The sequence below is a fragment of the Pygocentrus nattereri genome, chromosome 2 (genome assembly GCF_015220715.1).
Source record: "Pygocentrus nattereri isolate fPygNat1 chromosome 2, fPygNat1.pri, whole genome shotgun sequence".
In the NCBI taxonomy this organism is placed as follows: domain Eukaryota; kingdom Metazoa; phylum Chordata; class Actinopteri; order Characiformes; family Serrasalmidae; genus Pygocentrus; species Pygocentrus nattereri.
The window spans coordinates 8,223,138-8,249,000 of NC_051212.1; the positions used below are offsets into that span (position 1 = coordinate 8,223,138).

Genomic DNA, 25,863 nt, shown 5'->3' on the forward strand with positions numbered 1-25,863 from the left:
TGGAGCAGCAGTTCTGACGCCTGTACAAAACATTGAAATGACATTAAACTAAGAAAAAAACAATGGTTTTCATAATTTTTACAGATAAAAAACACAATTTCTTTTGCCGCTGGCGCAGCCATCTTGCTGGGTTTTTTCTTTTCTCATAACACTCTGCTTGGGGCCTTACACTTTGACCTCCCCCTCTATCTCAACAAAAATTGAGACACCCTGCCGCAGACGAGAATGTAAATGCAAAACGGAGGGGTAGGGCTAAGTGGGGCGGGGGTGGAATGGGGTTGGGCCTTACAGACCATCTCTTGTGCATTTTTGCTTGCAGTTGTGCTGCTTTCTGTGCAGCAGTTACGTCGTATGCCGCTTGCGGCCAGTCAGCGTTATATGACTTTCATGTTTTGAGATAATCTTGATAAGATGGGCTCACACAGATGTAGAATGCTTAGAGGGCATCAAAGATAATCCATTCAGAGAATTTAGGTCAGTGTGAGGCAACTCTGCACAAAAAAACAAGAAAAGACTGTTTATACGGCAATACTCAAAATTCCTGTGGGAAGTCATATTTCCCACAGTTCAACATGTAGAGGAATCACATTTTATTAAAAACAGTAAACAGTGATTATGATGGTGGCCTTGGTAGTGTGGTTGGTGTAGAGTGGTGGTTAACACCTCGGCCTTCTATGCTGTAGACTGGGGTTCAATCGCCACCTTGTCAGCACCCTACACTATACCAATAAGAGTCCTTGGGCAAGACTCCCAACACCACCTTCACCTACCTGTGTAAAAATGATCAAATTGTAAGTCGCTCTGGTTAAGAGTGTCAGCCAAATGCCATAAATGTGGTAGTGGACAGTGTGAGGATCTCATTTCTGTTATTTGACCATCATTACACTCTTAAAAAGGATGGTTCTTCAAGGGTTCTTTAGCAAAGAAAGTGGTTCTATATGCAACCATGAACACTCAAAGAACTCTTTGCATGATTAAAAAGATGTTTCTTCCAGGGTTCTTCAGTAAAGAAAATGGTTCTCTGTAGAATAATGAACACTCAAAACACCCTTGCATGATTAAAGGGTTCTTTGCATGGTGAAATGGTTCTTCATATGGAGAATGTGCTGTGTATGGCTCTATAGAGCACCGAAAAAAGTTCTTTTGCTACGATGTCAAGGTTATAACAGGACCCATCAAAATGGTCCAAATGACTTGAAATGAATCTTTTCTCCATTCATTTCCATTAAAAGTCAATAAAGTTTTTCTTTCTGTAAAGTTATCCAGATGTTTCAAAGGAAAAAAAAACAAAAATAAATAAATTTGTCATGAGAAGGTAACATTTTATTCTTAAGGGGGTTGAGACTGACGCTTTAACATTAGCCAGAAAACAGTCACTTAATTGGTCTAGTTTAGGGCTCAGCAACATGAGGCTCTGGAGGCTTCTGGAGGCTCCGTAGCCGAATTAGATATTTAGGTAAAAATAAAATAAACCTCCTTTACAGTAAAATAAAGCCCTGCTGATTGTTCAACATCGTTTTAACAATAAATGGTCTTAAACGCTGCAGTTAATGTAGTCCATATCTGCTAATTCACCCTTTAAGGTTGGCACACAGACTGCTGGTCACCATAGCAACAACAGTCTTGCCTAGCTAGTAGCTAACAAAAACACAAAGAGAAAGATTTAAGACGAACATCGATAATTTAGCGATTAATGGACTTCGTAATGGACTTCTGCCTTTATAATCACTCCAGTTGGTTGATCTGCAATGAGAAACTGTCGAACACTAAAGTCACGAAGATGAAAGCAGCTTTGAATTTTCCTTACCTTAAATTCCATTACCTTAAATAGTGCAGCAATTACATTTAAGGTGGAACGGGACAGAAGCTGGTGAATGAGAAGTGACTTCAGTCTCATAAAAATTCGAACATTGAAAGACATTTTACAAGAAACTATTCCACTTTAGAGGAAAAGTTTCCTGCCAGAGATGTGAGAAAAGCAGCTACAGCTGAGCGAAAGCTTAAAGCGGAGCAAAGCTATTCTGCCTGTTTTCGTTTATTGTATATTTTTACTCCATGCTAGGACACAGACTGAGACACTTTCGGTGGTGAAGGGAAATGTGAACTTTTTGGCCGACAAGACAGACGAACTAGCGGCACTGGTTCGGAATCAGCGTTTATACCGGGAATGTAGTCTTTTATGTCTCACGGAAACGTGGCTACCCGGCAACATTCCCAATGCTAACATGGACATTCCCGGCTTCACCGCAGTGAGAGCGGACAGGGACACTAAACTGAGCGGCAAAAGCAAAGGTGGGGGACTCGTGCTTTTTGTTAACATCAGATGGTGTAACCCAGGACATGTGACTGTGAAGGAGATAATCTGCAGTTGGGATATTGAACTGATGGCAGTGAGTCTTCGTCCCTATTATGTGCCTAGGGAGCTGTAACATGCCATTGCTGTGTGTGTTTATGTTCCCCCTCGACGCTAAGATGGCCTGTGACGTCATACATGCTACCATCGCGAGACTGCAGACCCAGCACCCTGAGGCTTTCATTGCCATCTCTGGTGATTTTAATCATGTTACGCTGGACTCAATGCTCACATCTTTTTACCAGTATGTGGACTCCCCCAACTAGGGAGAACAGGACAATTGATCTCCTTTACGCCAATGTGAAGGATGCATACATCACCACAGCCCTGCCCCCTCTGGGATAATCTGGCCACAACCTGGTCTACCTGCAGCCCCAGTACAAACCCCATGTCCGGAGAGAGCATGTAACCACACGCTCCTTCAGGAAATGGTCTCCTGAAGCCGAAGCGGCTCTCAGGTATTGTTTCGAGTCCATGGAATGGAGAGTACTGCAGGAACCATACAGGGAGGACATTGAGGGGATTACACACTGCATAACGGACTACATGAACTTTCGCATGGACATTGTTGTTCCTGTGAAAACTGTATGCTGCTTTGCTAACAACAAGCCCTGGATAACCAGCGATGCCAAAGGTCTGCTGAATAAGAAGAAGAGAGCCGTGTTAAAGACAACAACCAGGAGGAGCTTAGGAACATACAGAGGGAGCTCAAAGTTCAATTGCGAGAGGCCAAGGAGTCCTACAGGATGAAGGTGGAGCAGAGGTTAAGGGAGAACAACATGAGGGAGGTATGGAATGGTATGAAGACCATTACAGGCTGTAAGCAAAGGATGGACAGAGAGAGCCAATGAGTTTGACATCTTCTATAACTGGTTTAACTGCCCTGTTCAGATCTCCACAGTGCCTGTATGTCCAGAAGTCACCTCCACACCCTCCCTTTTCTCATCTCCTGGCGCTTCAGTCTCTGTCTGCCTGGACATCAGCACCTCATCTGCTCCTATTGATATTCATGCCACCCTCCCAAACACTGACAGCACAGCCATCACGACCCCCTCTACCCCCTCTTCACACATCAAAGCATCTGAGCTGATCTGCAGCACGGCTATAGCCCCCCCTTGCACATCTTCACTGCAGATCTAGCTGAGGAAACTCCACACAAGGAAAGCAGCTGGTCCAGACAAAGCATGTCCAAGACTACTTAGGTCCTGTGCTGCTGAGCAGGGGCCACCCCTACAGCACATCTTCAACCTGAGTCTGCGCTTGGGGAGGGTTCCCACACTGTGGAAGACATCATGCCTCATTCCAGTACCCAAGAGGGGGTGACCCAGTGAACTCAATGACTTCAGGCCTGTTGCTCTAACATCCCATGTCATGAAGACACTGGAGTGCCTTCTTTTACACCTTCTCAGACCCCAGGTTCAACACGCAACGGACCCCCTGCAGTTCACCTACAGGGAGAAAGTGGGAGTGGAGGATGCCATGCTTATACCTCCTCCATTGTGCCCACTCTTCAATTCAACTTTATTGTCATTATGCAATACAAGGTAGTACAGTATAACAAAACACTGTCGGGCTACTTTTCCAGTGCAGTAATAAAAAATAAATAGCAACAGTGCAAAGACAAAAGACAGTAAAGGACAAGACAAAATGTGCATAATCAGTAAGTACAAGTATTGAAAATAGACAAAATGTGCATAGGCAAAGGTTATAACAGGTATACTGGACGTATAGACAGTATGTGCACAGTCAGATATTCAAGTGTATCAGAAATATAGACAGAAATGTGCTGGTGAATTGCAGTCCAGTACAGTAAATGCAGAAGTACTAGTGGTGCAAAAAGAGATGGAAACAGTGATCTGTATATAAAGTGTACAGTGCAGGTAGAGAGTAGCAGCATAATATTCAGTAACATCTTAAATAAACAGTAACAGTATAAATATATAAATATATTGGAAATAAGGCTCAGTCAGAGATGAAGTGCACAGCATACAATCCTCTGATCTGGTGGAGCTCAGTGTGTAGAGTGCTGGGTGGTCAGGCTGATCAGTAACTGACTGTAGTGTTGTTGTTAAGCTCAGGTCGATGCAGCCTTTATAACCAGTTTGACAGCTCAGGGATAGAAACTGTTCTTGAACCTGGTGGTGATATTGCCTATAATTGTGGTGTCATCCGCAAATTTAATGAAAGTATTGCAGCAGTGTTTTGGAGTGCAGTCGTAGGTGTACAGTGTGTAGAGCATTGGTGAGAGGACACAGCCTTGTGGACAACCTGTGCTGAGTGTGAGGGAGGGGGAGGTGGGTTCACCCATCCTAACACACTGAGGTCTGCAGGTGAGGTTGTCCATAATCCAGCCGCGCAGGGTGTGACTTATTCCAAGTGTGTTGAGGTTGGAGACGAGTCTGGAGGGGATGATGGTGTTAAAGGCGGAGCTGAAGTCAATGAACAGCATTCTAACATAGGTGTGAGTTCCTTCCAGGTGGTTGAGTGCAGTGTGCATTGCCAGAGAGACTGCGTCCTCAGTAGATCTGTTTGCCCGGTAGGCAAACAGATGAGAGTCCAGGGTGCTGGGAAGACTCCTCTTTAAGTGAGTGAGGATCAGTCTCTCGAAGCTCTTCATGATTATGGGCATGAGAGCAATGGGACGGTAGTCGTTCACGCTGGAGTTGGTGGTTTTCTTTAGGATGGGGATGATGGTTGCGGCTTTGAAGCAGGCAGGAACAACAGACTGTGCCACGCAGCCAATCTCTATTGAGGGGGTTGAAGTGGAGAGGGTAATGATCTACAGACATCTCAGACTGCAGCTGGATGATAGGTTGGACTGGTCAGCCAACACAGACATCCTGTACAGGAAGGGTCAAAGCAGGCTCTACTTCCTGAGGAGGTTGAAGTCCTTTAACATCTGTAGGAAGCTCCTGCAGATGTTCTATCAGACCATGGTTGCCAGCTGTCTTTTCTATGCTGTGGTGTGCTGGGGAGGAAGCATAAAAAGGAGAGATGAGATGCAACTGGTCAAGCTGGTCAGGCAAGCGGGGTCAGTGGTCGGTGTGGAACTGGACTCTGTGGTCAAGGTGGCTGAGAGGACATTACACAAACTGCTCTCCATTATGGAGGATGAAGGCCACCCACTGCACACCATCATCATGGACAGGAGGAGCATGTTTAGTGGCAGGTTGCTGTCACAGAGCTGCTCAACTGACAGAATCAGGAGATCCTTTGCCCCCATCCTTTGCTTATCTTGTGTTGCTCTATTCATCTGCACATATAGACAGCGTGCTGCACATGTTGCACTTTCTGCTTACCTCACTGCGCATCTTGCACATTAGACACTTTATTTGGTACCAAAATCTGCACATATTTATTTATTGATTCTGTGGTCATTATATGCTGTTACCTGTAAATTCTTGTACAGTCATTATTGCACTGCATCTCTCATCTCAGGTTATAGATATTATCATAGATTGTTGCATTTTTTTTGTTGAAATGGCAAAATGGCTCTTCTTAACATTTGGATTGCTGACCCCTGGATTAGTTAGTTATAGTAGCTTTAATCTATAGTTTGCTAGATACAGTGGTGTTAACAATGTAGGCTCATAAAAATGCTATCTAGAAAAATGCTATTATGGGGCAGTTGTGGGCTGGAGGTTAGGGAACCGGCCCTGTGACCAGAAGATTGCCGGTTCGATCCCCAGTGCCGACAGTCCATGACTAAGCTGTCCTTGAGCAAGACACCTAACCCCAATTGTTCCCCGGGTGCTGTGGATAGGGCTGCCGACCGCTCTAGGAAAGTACTCGCTGCCCCCTTGTGTGTGTGTGTGTGTGTGTGTGTGTGTGTGTGTGTGTGTGTGTGTGTGTGTGTGTGTGTGTGTGTGTGTGTGTGTAGTATCTCACAGATGGGTTAAATGCGGAGGTGAAATTTCCCCGTTTGTAGGATTAAAAAGTGTCACTTAACTTAGAACAACTCTGTGTGAAAACTCCCAAAGACACTCATCATAGGCCACTGTAAACAGTTAAAGTGTTTATAGGCTATTAAAAAAAGTATTAATTGTCCTTCAAGTGCTATTGGAACGTAAGAAGACTGAGCATGAATAACACAATGAGAACACAATGGCATTGGTGTTAAATCAACACCTACCATTTGCCCTGAAGGCTGAAAGCGGTTTAGCACAAGACCCATTTAACACTGACCACGTTGCTGTTTGCCGTGAATGTGTAAAAAAAACATAGGCCTACAATTTTAATGTCAAGCACTCCAAAGTCTGTAAATGCAACTTAATCAATAAAGTCAATAAATTGTTCAAAAAAGCTCATAAATTGCATGTGAGTGGTGCAAATGTGCATATGATTTTAAAAAGCACTGGCAGAGAGAGCTTTGGCATTTAAGCAGCACCCTGAAGCCACATCAGCAGCTCAGAACTTCCTTTAGATCCAGGCTGCTACCATGTGGGTAGGCGTGGAGAGAGCTCCAGCAGCCTGGCCTTCAAAGACTCAGAGCACTAATCCACTAAAGGCGCTGGCAGCTTGTTGATTAGCGGCCGAGCTGAAGCGAAGTGTTCAGCAGCCCTGCGTTCTTTGTTCCTCCGTCAGGCTTCAGCCAGGCTCTGACAGGTCAGAGGGAGCTCATTAATGACCGTGCTTAGCTCTCTCGCGTAGGTACATCAGAGTGCGCGTGTTCGCCCGCGTAGGCAGGCTTTTAAGCGGAACATGCTGTCCATCAATAGCGCCGACATGAAGGAGATGTCAGGTGATCGGCCTACTCAGCATGCGATCGTGGGACGTGTGAGAATTTGAAATCATTAAACCTTAAAAGCCATGGGAAACTGCTTTAGAGGCTGATGAACTTGATTTTTAGTCCTTCAATACAGGCTGTCTTGCCTAAAGTGCAGACGGCCAGCAGCTATTCAAAGGACCATAAAATCATGTGCAATGCTCTGTATAATGGTCAAGCTAATCTTAAAGCTACACTATGTAAGATTTAGCGATTTTGAGACTTCTCTGGAGGCAATATGATGAGGCTGAAGCAACATTTGTACTGTGGGTTGTGTTTTGGACCCCCCCTTCTCCAAGCGAATGAACGTGCTAAAAGAGAGTTCAAGTCAGAACTCGGTGAGGACACGTCTTCTGAGGTCCTACTATCGGCATCATATCTTCATCAGTTTAATGTTCATTTTGTACTTGAGACCTATCAAGCTTCTTTTTTTGAGTCTGTGCTTGTGAAGCTAATACGTAAAAATGTATGGTCGTGGTCCAAAAAACTCCCACTAAGCCTTTGGCTTTTAGATTGAATCACAGTTTCTTTATTTTACACAGGTGGGCAAGGCAAGGCAAGTTTATTTTTATTAAACAGATTTTTTTTCATACTGTAACGTTTGGGAGCGATGAGGAGGCGGAAGCATATGCAGAGATAAGCAAGATTTATTTGGGGCAAATCCAGATTTGGGGTCAGAACAGTCCAGGGTCAAGGAGCCAACACGGAGAGATCGGGCGTAACAGGCATAATAAACAGAAACACAGAACGACACAACAAACAAAGACCAGCAAGGGACTAGAGAAAACACAGGGCTCAAATACAACAGGGATAACGACGGTTAACATGACACAGGTGGAAAACAGGTGGTTACAATCAGGGGTGGAGTCAAGAAACAAGGGGGCAGGACAGGGAAGAATCAAAACAAAGAAAGCACATGGACAAGTAAACAAAAGCACATGGAAGACTGAAACCAAAACAAAAGCACATGGATGACTGGGAGGGGTCAATCGTGACACATACATTGCTGTCATTCAATGTGCTTTATAAATGAGAAAATACAGTCATTTAAAAAAGTAAAGTGAAGGAGAACAGAAATTAAACACTTGATTAAAACAATAGATTAAAAAAAAAGAAAATCATTCAATTAAAAATCAAATTAGAAATTTAATTAGGATGAAAAAAAGTGCTGTAACACAGGAGAACGGCTAGAAACGATAAGTGTTTTAAATTGAGCTGAGGTAGGTGAAGGTAGTGTTAGGAGTCTTGCCCAAGGACTCTTATTGGTAGAGAATAGGGTGCTTGTCCAGACAGGGAATCAAACCCCAGTCTACAGCATGAAGGTCAGCTTGATGGGGGTGAAGGGCAGCTTCTATAGCAACAAACGATACACAAGCTTCTTTTGGATATATCTTGAACTGCAGCTTGATAAGTATTCAAGTACTCATTTGAACGTATTAAAAGCCTGTAAGCGCTGTTCGGTGTAGCCCCTCACACATTGTGTCATACAGTGTCAGAAGAACATAACGTTGCCATAATGTCTCAATTTTTATTGTTTTTGAGTTTTTGGCATAATTTGAAAATGCCTGATGCTCTTTACATTGTGTATAAATTTCATTAAGAATGGAACAAAAGAAGGGACTCAAAATGACCTGGAAAAAAGTCTGGTTCCATTGACTTACACTATAAGTAAAGTATGTTTTTCCTTCTCCTGTAAAGTTATGCTTTCGGAGATACAAGGTTCAGCGATAAGTCTATTACAAGTCTATTACTTAATGACACAGTTTGAGGCAAGTGTGTGATGATTTAGATGCTTCAGATGTGCTCTGAATAAGCCTCCATTAGCCTTGTAGCGCCAGTGAACCAGTACAGAAACAAGCACCAGACAAACATGTTTTGGCTGATCATCTACATTTAGGGTGAAAGGAAAATTGTGTTAACTGTGGTGCTTTTTAGAAATCTGAGCCCAGAGCTTTGCTTGTGCTTTTTTTGCAGTATAATGAAATGTTTAAAGATGATAGTAATTTGTTTGCTGACACGTATGAGTTCTCACGAGCTGCAACACTGCTGTCCTCAGCAGTCTGCCACATTAAACACACTTGATCCAGCCACTTTGAGGCCTCTGTGAACTGAATTGTAAACATTGAACAAGGGAAGACGCTCAGCTAATCTCTGCAGAGCTGCCAAAGCCCAGTTTGGCATGCCTTATGTAACACTTGTAACCCACCTCTCCACTCTGTCGTCTGATTTCAGGCGCCTCGCTGTTTCTGCCGATTTTTCACTTTTTCTTTCTCCTCCTTCAGCTTCCTTTACTTCTTGTCTCCTGCAGGGGATCGCTGCCTCGGCACGGTCCAAAGGCGAGCACAAGCAGCGAGTGTTCTTAACCGTCTCCTTCGGTGGAATCAAGATCTACGATGAGAGATCAGGGGTGAGTGAATGTTCGTCTTGTACTGTACTGTGCTTTGCCTCTTTGCCTTGCTGCCTTGATTCCTGGAGGTTTCAGAGCCTCTTGAGATGATCACAATAGGCAGGCTTGCAATGACTTGAGGAAGGTGAATGAAGTCTTTTTATTTGGCCACATCCTCACATCAAACTCAGTCAGAGTCATGGTGGATCCTTACTAAGTCCAGTTTAGAGGTGGGAGAAAGTCCAAGCTAGCTAAACATAAAGACTGCGCTTGGACTGCAGGTAAAAGTGATCCGTGTACGGTTTACTGCTCTGATCTGATTTTCTTGTTTGGTTCTTCACATTACAAGGACAAAATGCCCTTTAAGAGTGGTGTAAACTAGTGTAACCTCTAGCGGTGCACCAGCAGAACAGCGTGGGCCTGAATGTTTGACCCCTGCAGTGAGGGATCCAGTATGCTCTGCATTTTGCCGGCATAGTTTTGCTCCACATGTCCCCAGTTAATGAGCCACTGCACATCAGCACCAACTGAAGAAGTATCTTTCTGAGGAATCATGTTCCATCCCCCCCACTACAGTTACAGAGACTTGTAGAACCTACGACAAGGTGGACTGAAGCTGTTCTGATGGCTTGTGCTGGCCCAAACTAAGATTTTTCCTTTGTCACCCAAATCCATATTATATTTGTAAGTCACACTTAATTTGATGAGTTCTAAGTTAGCAAGTCAGTTATACTGAGTAGTTTATACTTGTTATTGAGTGATGCTTGTTACAGGAGCCCTACATTAGGACTCCACAGCAAAACAAACATACCCCTCCCTTCTGTGCTCCTTCAGAAGCTCCACCCCCAAATGCGTGGACCTGCACTGTCAAGGCCAACACAGCAAGTAATGCAGCTTATGCCACCTCAGTAGTAGGTTAGCAAACCGTTGCTGCAGCTGCTGCTGTGAAGCTAAACAGTTGCTAACATACACATTGATTGATTCTGTGAGACAACGAAAAGTTGTTAATGTTACCCACCTGTTTGGCTAGAGCGGCCTCCTCATCTCTTTTCATACATTTCAATTCTCAGTGAAGGTGAAGTCAGCTTCTTCTTCACCAGCTTCTTGTTTGAATTTTCCCGATCCACCTTAAATTGTGCTCGCCCAGCTTTGGGGACGGCAAAGCAAAACATGGGGAGGGCCGACGTGTTCACAGGGCTGGACTAGCATATAGGACTGTTCCAGCAATGGAAGCAAAACAAAGAGAAGCTCAGATTACAGCTGACACAGAGGGGGTTTGACTTCATTCCAGGTGGTTGCTAGTGGTTTTGCTGCATAGGTGTTACAGTATTCCGGGTGGTTGCTACATGGTTGTTAACAGTATTCCAGGTGGTTGCTAGGGTTTTGCTATGTAGTTGTTATGGTATTACAGGTGGTTGCTAGGGTTTTGCTACATAGTTGTTATGGTATTTCAGATGGTTGCTACATGGTTATTAACAGCATTCTGGGTGGTTGCTAGGGTTTTGCTATGTAGTTGTTATGGTATTACAGGTGGTTGCTAGGGTTTTGCTACATAGTTGTTATGGTATTTCAGGTGGTTGCTACATGGTTATTACCAGCATTCTGGGTGGTTGCTAGGGTTTTGCTACATGGTTGTTACGGAATTCCAGGAAATCTCTGCTCAGGACGCCATTGCATCTATATATCTTTACATAGAAAATAGTTGTTTGCTGCTATATTAATGTTTAGAATGTCAAATATATCACCTTTATGATTAATAACGGATTACTGATCTTGATGTTGCAGGGGTTAAAGTCAATATTTATTGTCAAGTGGGGTTTTTTTTAAATGATTGATTTATTTGAATTTATCTGCCCAAAATCTTGACAAAACATATCAATGGAGCCGAATCAAATTCCGCAAGAAGACACTTGCAAATTAAGAAGCCCTGTAGTTACATTAAAAACAAGTGTTCAGATGGGCCTCATTTGGTCTTTAAAATATTAATGTAGATCTGAAGTTGGTTGGACTGTTTCCCAGTCTCACTCACAGAGATAAGGGCTTCCCTCTGAGTGAGGAGAGCTCTCTGGAGGTTGGAGTCCTGCTGCTCTTTCTGAGGATGATGAAGTGATTTTGCTCTGCAGCCTGACAGACGAGCAGCTCAGCCCTGCACCCATCCTCACTAATCAACAGCTAATTAGCCCAAATGCCTGCATGTTTTCTTTTTCCCTTTTAGCGTTTATCGTACACTGTTCAAAGTCATATTTGTTTATCTGGTAAACGGTGGATTTTAAGAAATCAAACAGCACATGTTTCTCTAAATATAGCATGAAATAAATATTTTGAGAATGTCTTTTCTGGTAAAACCTTCCAGCCCAATGCTGTCCTACTGTGTCTTGCTGTGCTAACACTCAGAGCCAGTGGTGCACAGTTCTGAGCAAAGCAGCTACCTTTGCTAATATTATTATTAGCTTGCCATGCTAAAAGGTGCACAAAATTGTGCATGTGGTTTCGTTTAGAGTGACTGAGCTGCAAGGAAACTGTTGGATGTTTGTAAAGTGGTTATTACGGAGTTTATTACCAGATGATTGCTAGGGTTGTGCTACATAGTCGTTACTGTATTCCAGGTGATTGCTAGAGTTTTGCAACATGGTTGTTGTGGTATTCCAGGTGGTTGCTAGGGTGTTTCTACATGGTTGTTACAGTACTCCAGGTGGTTGCTTGAGTTTTGCTACATGGTTGTTGTGGTATTCCAGGTGGTTGCTAGGGTGTTTCTACATGGTTGTTACAGTATTCCAGGTGGTTGATAGAGTTTTGCTGCATGGCTGTTACGGTATTCCAGATGATTGCTAGGGTTTTGCTACATAGCTGTTACAGTATTCCAGGTGGTTCCTAGGGTTTCGCTACATAGTTGTTACTGTATTCCAGGTGGTTGCTAGGATTTTGCTACATGGCTGTTATGGTATGCCAGATGGTTGCTAGAGTTTTGCTGTGATTTGATTTGATTGTTAACAGTATTCAAGGTGGTTGCTAGGGTTTTTATACATGGTTGTTACGGTATTCCAAGTGGTTGCTAGGGTTTTGCTACCTGATTGTTATTTGATTTATTTATGGGTAATAATGGCATGTTCCCATGCATTTGGTTGCCACCCTGTGCTATGAAATCAATAATTAGCAATGTAGCATGTATAAAATCTACCAGCACTATGAACTCTTCATCCTTTGCCTGTCAAAATGTGAAGAACGCTGCTCCAATGGTATTTCAGGGTAGGAGGTCACGGCTTAAATACGCCGAAAACCCCTGATTTATTGAACTGTAGCTAAGAGACGGTAAGAGATACAAATGCAATTATATCTGTGTGTCAATAGTCATTTAATTTAATTAACCATCAGATCACACACACTGTGAGTAACCGTAAAAACCATGACACCATAAAAAGTCTGCATTCAAGTAAATATCAGTGAACACCATTTATAATGAAACATAACAAGATAAACATAAAAACATACCTAACCCTAAACCATAAATGCAGTTCGAAATCCTTTGAATTCCAACAGATCTTTTTGATCACGTGACAGGGGTTTTCACCACTGTGGCAGCTGGGGTTAAGCCTGCTGTACAAGGACACAACAGCCGTTCTCATTGTCCAGGGGACCTGAGACCCTGCAGCCCTGCAGGCCTCCCTCATTTGGCCTGTTAGTATAACCCCATTGCTTGAAAGAAGCCCAAGATACAGAGCTGTGTGTATAACAACCCAAGGTTTCCACCACCTAATGCTTGTTGTGCCACTAAACCCAATAGACTACTTTCCCAGATAGGGTTTAATCTTATTTTTGGACTAAATTAAGCCACAGGCTCAAGTGATTCACACACTGCAGTGTTCTTTCTTAGTATGTGAGAAGAGCTAATCTGCCCCTGAAGCCTCTGCACATAGGTTTATCTGAAACTGCCCTGAAACAGCTAATGTAGCCTTTCTGCGTTTCTCATGATCACAGAAGCTATTCTACGTTCCCAACAATAGGCAGAGCAGAACGCAGAACAGTTCAGATGCTGAGGATTAGCTCAGAGCTTCGCCATCGACTCTGAACACAGATTTATGTTTCTTATTTTGTCACAATTATATGAGAAGCTTTTTCTCATTCAGCTGCAGATTGTTTCATAGTTATCCACTGCAGAACACGGCTTGCAGTTTCATGCCTGCTAGTGCTGAGCGACTGTATGAGACCTTCAGTTTAGAATCAGTTGTCTTGGTGATGATTGTTATTTTATCCAGTAGTAACCCGTAGACTACAGGTAAAGATAAAGAGGTTAAATGATAAATAATATACTATAACTAGAAAAGTGCATGTCATGATGAAAATGCAGAGTGACTGTGGAGTTTAAGCAGTTCCCTGGTATTGACAGGGGGTTTCTAGATGGTTGATATGCTATCCCTGGTGGTTCCCAGAATGTGTTTGATATTCTGATGATTGCTAGGATTTTGCTACATGGTTGTTCCATTATTCCAGGAGGTTGCTTGGGTTTTGCTACATAGTTGTTATGATATTTGAGGTGGTTACTAGGATTTTGCTACATGGTTGTTACGGTATTCCAGGTGGTTGCTTGGGTTTTGCTACATGGCTATTACAGTATTCCAGGTGGTTGCTTGGGTTTTGCTACATAGTTGTTATGATATTGGAGGTGGTTACTAGGATTTTGCTACATGGTTGTTCCATTATTCCAGGTGGTTGCTTGGGTTTTGCTACATAGTTGTTATGATATTTGAGGTGGTTACTAGGATTTTGCTACATGGTTGTTACGGTATTCCAGGTGGTTGCTTGGGTTTTTGCTACATGGTTATTACAGTATTCCAGGTGGTTGCTTGGGTTTTGCTACATAGTTGTTATGATATTTGAGGTGGTTACTAGGATTTTGCTACATGGTTGTTCCATTATTCCAGGTGGTTGCTTGGGTTTTGCTACATAGTTGTTATGATATTTGAGGTGGTTACTAGAATTTTGCTACATGGTTGTTACGGTATTCCAGGTGGTTGCTTGGGTTTTGCAACATAGTTGTTATGATATTTGAGGTGGTTACTAGGATTTTGCTACATGGTTGTTCCATTATTCCAGGTGGTTGCTTGGGTTTTGCTACATAGTTGTTTATGATATTTGAGGTGGTTACTACGGTTTTGTTACATGGTTGTTACGGTATTCCAGGTGGTTGCTTGGGGTTTGCTACATGGTTATTACAGTATTCGAGGTGGTTGCTAGGTTTTGCTGCATGGTTATGATGGTGTTCCAGATGGTTGCTAGGTTTTGCTACATGTCTGTTACAGTATTCCAGGTGGTTGCTAGGTTTTGCTACATGGCTTTTATGGTATTCCAGGTTGCTAGTGATTTGCTACATGGTTGTTACAGTATTCCAAGTGATTGCTGAGATTTTGCTACTTGATTGTTAAGGTGTTACATGTGGTTGCTAGGGTTTTTTAGGGTACATGGTTGTTACCGTATTCCAAGTGGTTGCTAAGGTTTTGTTATATGATCGTAATGGTAATCCAGGTGGTTTTTAGAGATTCGCTAGGTGGCGGCTATGGTGGCTATATAAAAATGATGTGGAATAGTGGATGTTAAGTATTATAACTCCATTCTCAATGTTCTACAGCATAACATACCTCACTGAAGTTTGTCAAAGAGACTCATCTGAACTAATTTAATGCTGGGAACCTTGCTGTGGAGTTTGTTTTAATGGGTGTTTCTGATCCACAGGTGTTACAGCACCACCATTCCGTGCATGAAATCTCCTACATCGCCAAAGACACCAGAGACCACCGTGCCTTCGGCTACGTCTGTGGAAAAGAGGGCAACCACAAGTTTGTGGCCATCAAGACAGGCCATTCGGTGATTATTCAGAACCGTGCTCTTTCTTCACTTTACCATATTCCATTTTTTACCCATTTTCTCCCCAGGTTAGTCATATCCAGTTCCACTGCCAGTTTTCATGGGGGGAGATGGGCCCCCATCCTGCCCACTCACAGAGAGTGAGGCCAGTTGTGTTTATATGGACTCTTGGCAACGGATGGCTGTAGTATCACCAGGGATCAAGCTCATGATCTCCATGCTTTGCTATATGTTTTTTTTTTTTTTTTGCAGTATTCCAGGTGGTTCTTAGGGTTTTGCTACATGTTTGTTATGGTATCTATTCTAAAAGGGAAGCCTATTAATATTCTGAACTATATAATATATTGATGGTCGCACTGCACTAGTAACATTGTCTGTTCTTGCATCAGAATGGCTGGATTTTTGAAAGATATGAAAGAATTTTCCAGTTTTGATCCTTGCTCTACTTCCTGTGTCTCCTGGCAGGCGGAGCCTCTGATCCTGGAGCTGCGTGACCTCTTTACACTCATCTACGACATAAAGCAGAGGGAGGAAGTGGAGAAGAAAGCTCAGAAAGAGAAGCACTGTGAACAGGCTGTGTACCAGGTACAGAAATACATCTGTAGAGAAATCAAATGTGTGAACTTGATATTGCACATCGCTGCCGTCATAACAAAACCCCGTATATCCATTTTTAAGTGATTTTTCAGTTTTTGAATAATTTGGATGGGTCTGTTGTCCTTTACATTTTTTGTAAATTTCAAGATGAACAGAGTAAAAGAAACAGCCCAAAAATGACCTGGAAAAATGTCTGATTCCATTGACTTACATTAAAAGTAAAGGATGTTTTTCCTTCTCCTGTAAAGTCACCATTTTGGAATTACATGGTTTTGATCTGAGAGCAGCGATATGAATGTGTCATTTTCGAGTAGTGATGGAAAATCTAAGGGCACACTTAAAGATGGCTCTTCAGGGGTTCTTTTATAAAGAAAATGATTCTATATAAAACCATGAACACACTAAGAAGCCTTTTGCATAATTAAAGTGTTCTTTGCATCATGAAGGGGTTCTTCAGATTGATGGAGAATGTGCAGTAGATGTTTTCTTCTTTACAACCTTTTTGAAAAGCGTTCGATATGGCACCAAAAAGGGCTCTTCTGTTGTTACAATCTTAACATTGCAATCCCTTTTGATGCTATATAGATCCATTTCAATGCGGTTCTTTATAGAACTATATACAACACATTCTCAATCATTCTGAGGAACTACTTCACGATGCAAAGAACCATGTAAGCATGCAAATGATTCTATATAGAACTTGTGGGTCTAAATAGAACTATTGCCTTTACTAAAGAACCCTTGAAGAATCTTTTTAAGTCTGCATTCTACAATATAAACAGTGAATTAGGGGTTTTGAATAGAAATTTACTTTGTTCTAACAGTAAACATTCTCTTATTGAAGAAGCATGAAATTTCTCTATACCCAAAACAGAGGGCCATGTAGAGTTTCTCATCTGTTTAGTCCAGTGAAGAAGACATAGAAGAACTACTGCAGCCATCTAAAGGCTAAAGCATACTGGATGACAAACACTCTTCAGAACAACAGACAATACAGAGCTCAGCCATAGCACATAGAAAGCATCATGGAAAATTGCCAATAAGCATAAGGCTAAAGCTCATTTACACTCTACTCAGCTGGTAATCTGAAATTTGAAATTGAAATTGAAAACTTTTTGTCACTTAGTGAAGTTTTGGTTACACATTACTTGAAGGGTGGCTTCATAACACATTTATAACATCCTTCATAAACACTTCATAACATTTTAATATATGTTTAAATTAACATTATATTATTGATATGATTAAACTGATATTACATATTTAAAAAATGATAAAGTTGATAAGTATACGTTTTGCATGATATTAATATGAACCACTGTGTCATTTTATTGAGCTACTTTTTTAATTTGAAAAAGTGTAATATTTAGAGTAAAATGCCTCATTTCTGGACAGCCACAATAAAAATGACCTCACTTTGTCCCTTTGGTCGTTAGGTTGACACTCAGGTTTCACTTATAATTTCAACTTTTTAATTAGATTAGATTAGATTAGATTCAACTTTATTGTCATTGTGCAGAGTACAAGTACAGGGCCAATGAAATGTAGTTAGCATCTAACCAGAAGTGCAGTATATAACATTATTTACATAAAGTGCGGTGGTAACAGTGACCAGTGCATAAATATAACTGTTATATACATGTGTGTACAAGTGAAATGTGAAATATGTAATATAAAATATGAAACATACAATATAAATATACAGTGTTATATATGCAGTGTTATATGTATCTATATATCTGTGTATTAAGTTTATACACAGGAATGTACATATTGAATATATAGTATATAATATACATATATACATAAAGTGAGATATGCAGTAATATGATTGTAGGTTATTATATACACATACGTATACAAATATAGACATGTAGATATAATAGATCTGTTGTTTCTGGAGCATTAGTTGTTATTTTACTACATGGACAGTAAATTACTCTTAAATATGCTTAGAAACAATCATTCGACTGAGTTTTAGTGTGGTGGTGTGCCAAGTGTCAAAGCACTCAAAGACCAAAGGGGTAGAGCGAGGTCATTTTTATTGTGTCTGCCCAGAAATGAGGAGCTTAAAAAAAAAATAAAAAATGAGAGCCTCCATTTTGAAAAAATGTCTCTCAGTAAAATGACATATCATGTAAAATGCGTCTGCTTTATGAACATTTTATGATTTATGAATGTTTCCTAGGGTTTTGCTACATGGTTGTTATGGTATTCCAGGTGGTTCCTAGCATTTTTCTATGCGTTGTTTTATAGCATTCCAGGTGGTCGCTAGGGTTTTGCTACATGATTGTTATTGTATTCCAGGTGGTAACGAGGGTTTTGCTACATGTCTTTTGACAGTTTTCCAGGTGGTTCTTAGGGGTTTGCTACATGTTTTTTATGGTATTCCAGGTGGTTACGAGGGTTTTGCTACATGTCTTTTTACAGTATTCCAGGTGGTTCTTAGGGGTTTGCTACATGTTTGTTATGGTATTTCAGGTGGTTGCTAATGTTTTAAACACTTTATTAAAATGTCATTAAAAACTATGGTTCCACCTTTATGGTTGCTGCTTTTCGTCCACCTAGTGCAGCAGGAGTGGGGTAGGCCTAAGAGTCCTATGTGGAGCTTCTTCCAAAAGATAAAGAAAAATTAGATACAATGCAAATAAAAATTCCAAATTATTATTATTATTATTCATATATATTTTTTTGTGGGTTGGGTGGGGAAGTGTGAGTGGTGGTCTTTTTTACTATTTTCCACTTGTATTTTCCAGTTGTAACAGATGTTCATTCATTTTTATGTGACAGTTTTCCTGTCTTGTGACATCATAACCCTGATAATTTCAGTGTTTCAATGGGGAGTGAGCAATATGATTTTAAACTACAACAATGTTTACATAGTGCATCAAACTTTTTTGGTGAGATGAAACAAGGAAATGTGTTTTTCTGTGATATTCAATTTGTCTATGTTCATGACATTTTCATCTCTCTCGGTTCACTTACCTCTATTTTTATGCCTATTCTCAAAAATCCACCTCACTATCTCCGTATCCGTCACAGACAATTCTCGAAGATGACACTGATGACCCTGTATATCAGGTAAGCAGAGTTCAGACCTTTGCTACACAGCCAAACATTAACTGTACGTTATGAACCAGAGGTACCCAACTGCAGTTCTGAGACCGCAGCACTCTACAGCTCAACATCGTCTCTGCTCTCATATACTTTATTGACCTCGGCCGTGCTACAGCGAGGTGAAAGCTGGGGAAACCATTTCGTGCTGTAGTCTACCAGGACTGGACTTGGATTCCCTCGTTTTTAAGCGGTTTCCATGTTCTGCTTTGATTAATAATTCATTTAACTCCACCATTCCAGTATACTTAATCTGTTTGCAGTAGACGGCCACAGTAGTTGAATTTTCTTTAACCATTCAACTTCTTTCATTGACGGTGTATCGATGTGCAGCCATGTTTTGTTTTTTCTGTGTACACGTTTTACTGAAAGTCATATACAGCACCAGCCGATGCACTCCTTACCCTTCGAACCCCAGTGCTCTTTTGCTCAAACTGAATACAGACAACCTTAACCTCTTTTAAACATGCACAGCGTTACATTAGCCAACCCCTATAGAGGGACCCCTGTAGAAGTAGCTGGACAAAATTAATAGACAGTTTACATCGCCGCTCTGTAACTGCCCGTTTTCCATTGCTTTACTAGATATTGTTGATTTTTTGAAGGGCTTTTTTTTATCAACAGGCTTAATGTAAGTATTGTAAATGTGTGAGGCACTGCTAACATTTTCCTAGTTGCCTTTATATCCTTCATTAAAGTGCAGGCTCCCTGTTTCGTGCTTTTGGGGACAGAGCTTTTAATTGTGGCAGAACTAAGGTTAATCATTTGCTAGCCTGTCAGCATGTTAGCATGTTAGCATGTGCCCAGTGTTGAACCTTGTCTGACCAGCTGCCTGTGTGGCCCCGCCCACTGTCTCTCTCTCTCTTTTCCACCTCCTCCTGCCACGTCGCTGCCATAGTACATTGTGTTTGAAGCTGGACACGAGCCTCTCCGTGGCCCCCTATCAGAGGAAAGCGTTTACCAGGTACTCTGCCAAGCCCCGCCCCTTCCCTGCCCAACCCCTGTTTGAAGCTATAGTGGTTTAGTGGAGGCCTATAACTGACTGATTAAAATTTTTCTGGCAGCTGTAAATATTGTTTCTGTAATAGTTAACAAGAATAATACATTTTGGAAATCAGTGCTGGCAAACTATATAACTGAGCAACCGTTATACGTTTTATATATATATTTAGTGAAGTTGAAGCTTTGTGTTAATGACCTGTTACGACTTTTAGGTCCCAACGAGTCAGCAGAAAGAAGGGATCTATGATGTTCCAAAACGCCATTTTATGACTGTAGGTGCTTCTGTGTGCTGATCACTCACCAACCCAACCCGCCTACCCCTAATCCCCCTCCAACAAACCTCTCTGTGAGTCTTTAGCCAGGCCCCAAAAAGCCAGCCAGCTGGAGAAGTTGTGGAGGACCTCATTTCTCATTTTGGGAGTCTATCATCATTGGACCATTTACTAAACGTCTGTCTAGTTCTCAGAGCTGCATAAAGAGAGTTATTGAGTATTGCTTCACAAGTCAGATGGAGATCTCCAGTCTATAGGTTATGGTGTTCTCTGATCAACACACCTGATTTACCTCACCAGTTTAACTATGAAACCACCAGGAGTTCCTCAGGAGTGTTGGAGAAGGGAAAACTCTAAACCAGGGGTGACCAATTTTGTCCACAAAGGGCTGGTGTGGCTACAGGTTTTCACTCCAAACAAGCTGAAGCACTCCTGACTCCACTTGTCTAATCAGCTGGTCTCAGTCTTCAAACATTTCATCAGGTGACCTCTTGCTTTGATGGAGTGAAACCGTGTAACCGCTCCGGCCCTTTGTGGATAAGACTGGACACCCCTGCTCCAAACTGAGGACTGGATGGATGGGCTGACATTTGACTGGCCATTTATTTCATTTTATTCATTTCATCATTTGAGAGCTTTCACGAGAGGTTTGTTCTTGGGATTCTTCTGTGTGGTTCAACTGCATGCCATTAGGTGAGGCTTATGGGTTTCAATGCTCTAAGCTTTCAACATTTCTGATGAGCGAACATCTGCCTGCAAAAACACTGTATCAAAAGATTCTCAAATACAGTCTTCTGTCAGATGTAGCAGTAGGACATTCTGAAATTTCCAAACTGTTCACTTTTACACTGAATTAGCATTGCAGACCAAAAAAAGCATGTAGTGCAAAGTCATCAAATCTTCAGAGTTCAGCTTACTGAGCCAAAAAAGAGCCTTGCTGTCTCACTTGAATGACTCCATGATATTCTGTTGCTCTCCCTCCATTCCACAAAGTGTTATTGCTTGTCTGTTCATTCAGTTGGAGCTTTTTGAGTGCCTGGAGCTCCCAGACGCACGTCACACTCACACCCTCCCCTACTTTCCTTCACTCGCGCAAAACTCTGATCCAACATCGCTACTGCCTAACCCAGGGCTGGGGACTCCAGTCCTGAAGGTCCTCCTCATTCAAGAGCTCATGTGTTCCCTGCTCCAGCATACCTGACTCCTGACCCTTTAAGGGTGACTCAGGTGTATTCAAGCAGGGATGTGAACGGCCGGACTGTGGCCCTCCGGGACTGGATCTATACAGGCCTAATTTGCACTCTCTGGTGTGATCATGAAAGGGCGAAAACAGTTTTCCTTTACATAGTGATCATTGTTTTTCTTTCTTTCTTTTATTTTTTCTTCTTATGTTGCCCTTACTTTTCTTACTTTGTTTGCTTGTGAGTATCTATGTGTGTAAACCCATGTTCTATATGTTTGCGCTTTTTTGTGTGGTGTTGTCCTGTGGTGTTTGGTGTTAGCGCGTGAGACATCCACTTCCCTTCACTTATAGACGTCATACAGTAACTCCATATCACTAGTACAGAAGACCCCAGTCCAATCCTCTGGGACCACCAGCCAGATCACATAGTCCTGTTCAGGCCTGTCCTACAGCCTTGTATCTGTACCTGTTGGTGCTGGAATACAAGTAAAATAGGGATTGGCTGGAGGTCACTAAGGACCTACTTGAGAGCTCCTGGACTAGTGTACTTTTCACCCTAGTGGTCAACCATTGTAGCTCAGTATTAATGCCGTGCTGTCTCCTGAATCATAAGATGTCGTAGATCGAGAAATGACCATGCCATTTGTTGACCGAACACTACATCGGATCACTCCATCAATGAAGTGCACAACCAGTTATCTCAAATCCTGTCTAAGATATCAATGATAATCAAAGCTAAATATATTCATTGGTGGACTTGATCTCAGTCATGTGTGAGAGAAAATGCCTGACCATGATCTAAATCTGATTCTTCCCTCCTTGTTCTTTTGCTTTTTTATGCTTTTCTCTCATTTGTCAACATCTTGGACTTCTTACAGAACATCAATCAGTTTGACCTGTTTGGAGACATGGCTACTCCTCCAGACATCCTATCAGTAAGTGAATCTCAAATCAATCCTTGCTGGTTCTGTCTTGCACTTAAAGAGGCAGCTTGAGTATAAACATAGATGTTGAATAGTTACTTTCCCCTCCCATGTGGTTACTTAGCCAACTTTCATCATAAACTTTCTTAAAAAGAAAACATGCATTTCGCAACTCCTGGCTGGCTCGCCATAATGCAGGTTTCCTTTCCAGATGCCTGCATCTCCTGCTAATACCCTGGACCCTGGGCGACGGAGGCGGCAGCACCCCCCTGAACTCTTCACTCACTTCAGCCCCCCTGCTGTGCCTTCAGGTAACACAAATAACTACACTATGATTTTGTATGACAGATAATTACTAGTTTTATAGATTCTTTGATAAATTGCTTTGATAAATGTTGTTTTGCCCCCAAAGGTCCAATCTGGCCTCCTTTTAGGGCTAATCGCCTGAGCTCTTGCACTTTTCCAGAGTTTGAGCTCTGTCCTTTCTTTCTCATTTTTCCTCTGTCCTGTCCCCTTTCTGTCCTATTTGTCCCCCTCTTTCCTCATCAATCCCTGCTTTGTGTTATTTATCCACTCTGTCCCACCTGTAACATCTCTTTTCCATTTGTTTTATCTCTGTCCCATCTGTCCTTTGTTCGTCCTGCCTGTCTGTCTGTCTGATCTTTGTTCCTTATGTCCCTTCTGTGTCTTGTCTGTCTTGACTTTCATCCTGCCTGTCTACTCTCTGTCCCACCTCTCATATCTGTTCTATCTATACCTGTTTGTTCCATTTGTCTTTTTCCTGTATCATCTGTCCCCTCGCTGTCCTGTCTTCCCTTTATTATGTCGCTTGTCTCCATGTTGTCTGTTCCCTCCCTCTCACAGGCTACATGACGATGGGTGCTGTGCAGGCTGCTCAGTGGGCTCAGCAGTCATTTACAGCTCCAGGCACTCCTCTGGCGTTTGGGGTCCAGGCTCCACTACAGGTGGCCCAGGTACTTCCCGGTGGCCAGCCGTTAATCTGGGGCCAGGCCAACCTTTTCCACTCCCCGGCCACAGGCCAACAGCAATGGGCTTTTGTTCCAGCTCAGACGGTTGGTATGGGGGGGCACCCCTTGCCTGCTGCTGTGCTCCAGGGCCTGGTTCCCATAGCAGCCATGCGGCCTCACTCCTGTGAGCCGTCTGCACCATCTTCAGCCATCACCAGCCCTCAGCACACAGTTGACCCCCTACTGCAGCGGGGTGCCTTCAGGGACACACTAAATGAGAATGTCCAGGAGGAGGCACAGGACTCAGAGGCACAGTCTGCAGCCACCAGCGGTCCGCAAGCACAGTCAGAAGGAGCCACACCACCTTGTGGGATGCAGGAAGTAGAGGTCTGCTGTGGCGAGCTTGACCTCTCACAGCTGAGCTTGACCCCGGGATCATCTACGTCACCTTCCACGACAGACTCTCGTGAGTGAGACACACAAGGTAGACAAGGTTGTAATCAGGGTCAGGCAAAACTGCTTCTTATTGGCTGATTCAGTGAGCTGAACTTAGAGATATTTGGTCAAATAACTGATTATAGGACTTCCAAGCGGTGCAACCACTTAAACGTTCGCTCTATCATGAGGAGATTGTGAGTCCTATCCCCGGTGATGCCGGGAGTCAAAGAAAGCATGTTTGGCCTCGCTCTCTCTAGGTGGGTTGGATGAACCTCCCTCTCCCCCCATCACCCAGCATGATGCTAGGTAGTGCAGGCATCTGTTAGCTGACGTAACAGAACTGGCGTTTAGTGTTCTCCTCCAATGCGTTCAGTTGTCCAATGACGTATTAAGGGCAGTTCGTAAAAATGTAGTGGCACTTCACATGGCTTGCAGGAAGCCTGAGCTACCTTTCACCCTCCTAGCACTGGTGGCGTGTTGAGTGATTGGGGGAGTGACTAAATTCGGGAGAAAACTAAAACAAAAAACAACCTGTTATGTTGTGGAAATTGTGTCTTTCTAATTTCAAAAGAGGAGAGAAACTGTTGGAATTTGCATTTTGTCTCTTTCATCACAAACTATCAGTGTAGCTCCTAGAGCTGCCAAGTGTCCCAAGAAGAGTACCACACCAAAATCAGCAAAAAATACAAGTAGTTTTTGGTGTTACCTGTGTTATATAGAGGAAATACTGTCTCAGCTTTGCTGTCAGGATCATGACTGTAATTTATGTTTATTTTTATAGTTCAGTGAATTAATGGCTCTGAAGCTGATGAGTTGCTCCATAGTTTCCCAGGACCTTAAAATTTCAAACTCATTAGAAGTCAAAGCTACAAATCTTGTATTAAGGACTATAATTGGATGCTGCGGCCATCATCGATCAATTATAGTGATTGAAATCATTTCCTCCTACAGCTGCTACACCTGCTCCCCAGCAGGGTATCCCAACGCTCCCCTCTGACCCTCCAAAAGAGCCTTCTCCTGTGGAAACAGAGGCCAGCGATGGCCATCTTGAAGAGGCACCTCCCTTGGGAGCAGCAGAGAGCAGCAGCCGTGATGTGACAGAGGAAGCGGTAATTGTTGGAGCTTTCTTGACACATTTTTGTTTGAATTTGTTGTGCGTCCTCTTAACTTCTTTGCTGTTTGCACAGTGAAGCATCTGTTCTCATTCTCTATGCTCAGTACATTGTTTAGAATCTGAATTAAACATGAGGTTACTCTTTCTGTTGTTCAGAAAGTGGTCGCTCGAGTGGTCTTTTGATGGTGATTGCAGCTTTTCTGTGCCCTTTCTATAGTTTGTGCTGGAGATTGATTATGTGATTGTTCTGATTTGAAGCACAATATTGCTAAAATTTCAAACTAATCTCTGGCCTCTCAATATGTGGTATGTTGGGTTTCCCAAGGACCACTGCTGGACCAAGCTTTTGGTTTATTCATTGAACAGCATGGTACTTGCTGCAGCCTGAATCCTCTGTTGATGGTAATTGTCAGTGCTGAGCTTCTTTGGGAGTTTGGAAACAAGGTTGGCTGAATGCCTGAACTGAAAACTCTCGTCAGTGAGATTTTCTGTTATTAAAAGTACTTTTTTATTTGCTTTTTATTTGCTGCAAAATGTGCATACCACATGGAATGCACATTTTGATTTATGTGTGTATGTAAGGTGGAACAGGATGGTAACATAGCTGAGGATGCAGCTCAGTAAATGGCACACTTTCAACAAGGTGTTGGAAACGTTCCTCAGAGATTTTGGTTGGTTATTTGAGTTCCTGTTGTCTTTCTATCATCTGGAACCAGTCTGCCCATTCTCCTCTGACCTCTCACATCAACAAGGCATTTTCATCCACACAACTGACCGATCACTGGATATTTCCTCTTTTTCGGACCGTTCTCTGTAAACCCTAGAGATGGTTGTGCGTGAAAATCCCAGCAGATCAGCAGTTTCTGAAATATTCAGACCAGCCCGTCTG

At 42.4% G+C, this 25,863-nt stretch overlaps 1 protein-coding gene across 1 annotated transcript in view; it reads left to right on the forward strand.

Moving 5' to 3' along the window:
- LOC108441960 overlaps nt 1-25,863 on the forward strand; it is a 126,246-nt gene that overhangs the window by 52,648 nt on the left and 47,735 nt on the right. Inside the window, exons 4-13 of the mRNA XM_037533385.1 lie at nt 9,427-9,525; nt 15,232-15,363; nt 15,829-15,948; nt 19,003-19,041; nt 19,973-20,038; nt 20,289-20,348; nt 22,410-22,466; nt 22,666-22,765; nt 23,319-23,888; nt 24,812-24,969. Coding sequence (XP_037389282.1) covers nt 9,427-9,525; nt 15,232-15,363; nt 15,829-15,948; nt 19,003-19,041; nt 19,973-20,038; nt 20,289-20,348; nt 22,410-22,466; nt 22,666-22,765; nt 23,319-23,888; nt 24,812-24,969 — 1,401 coding nt within the window. The remainder of the gene's footprint in view (nt 1-9,426; nt 9,526-15,231; nt 15,364-15,828; nt 15,949-19,002; nt 19,042-19,972; nt 20,039-20,288; nt 20,349-22,409; nt 22,467-22,665; nt 22,766-23,318; nt 23,889-24,811; nt 24,970-25,863) is intronic.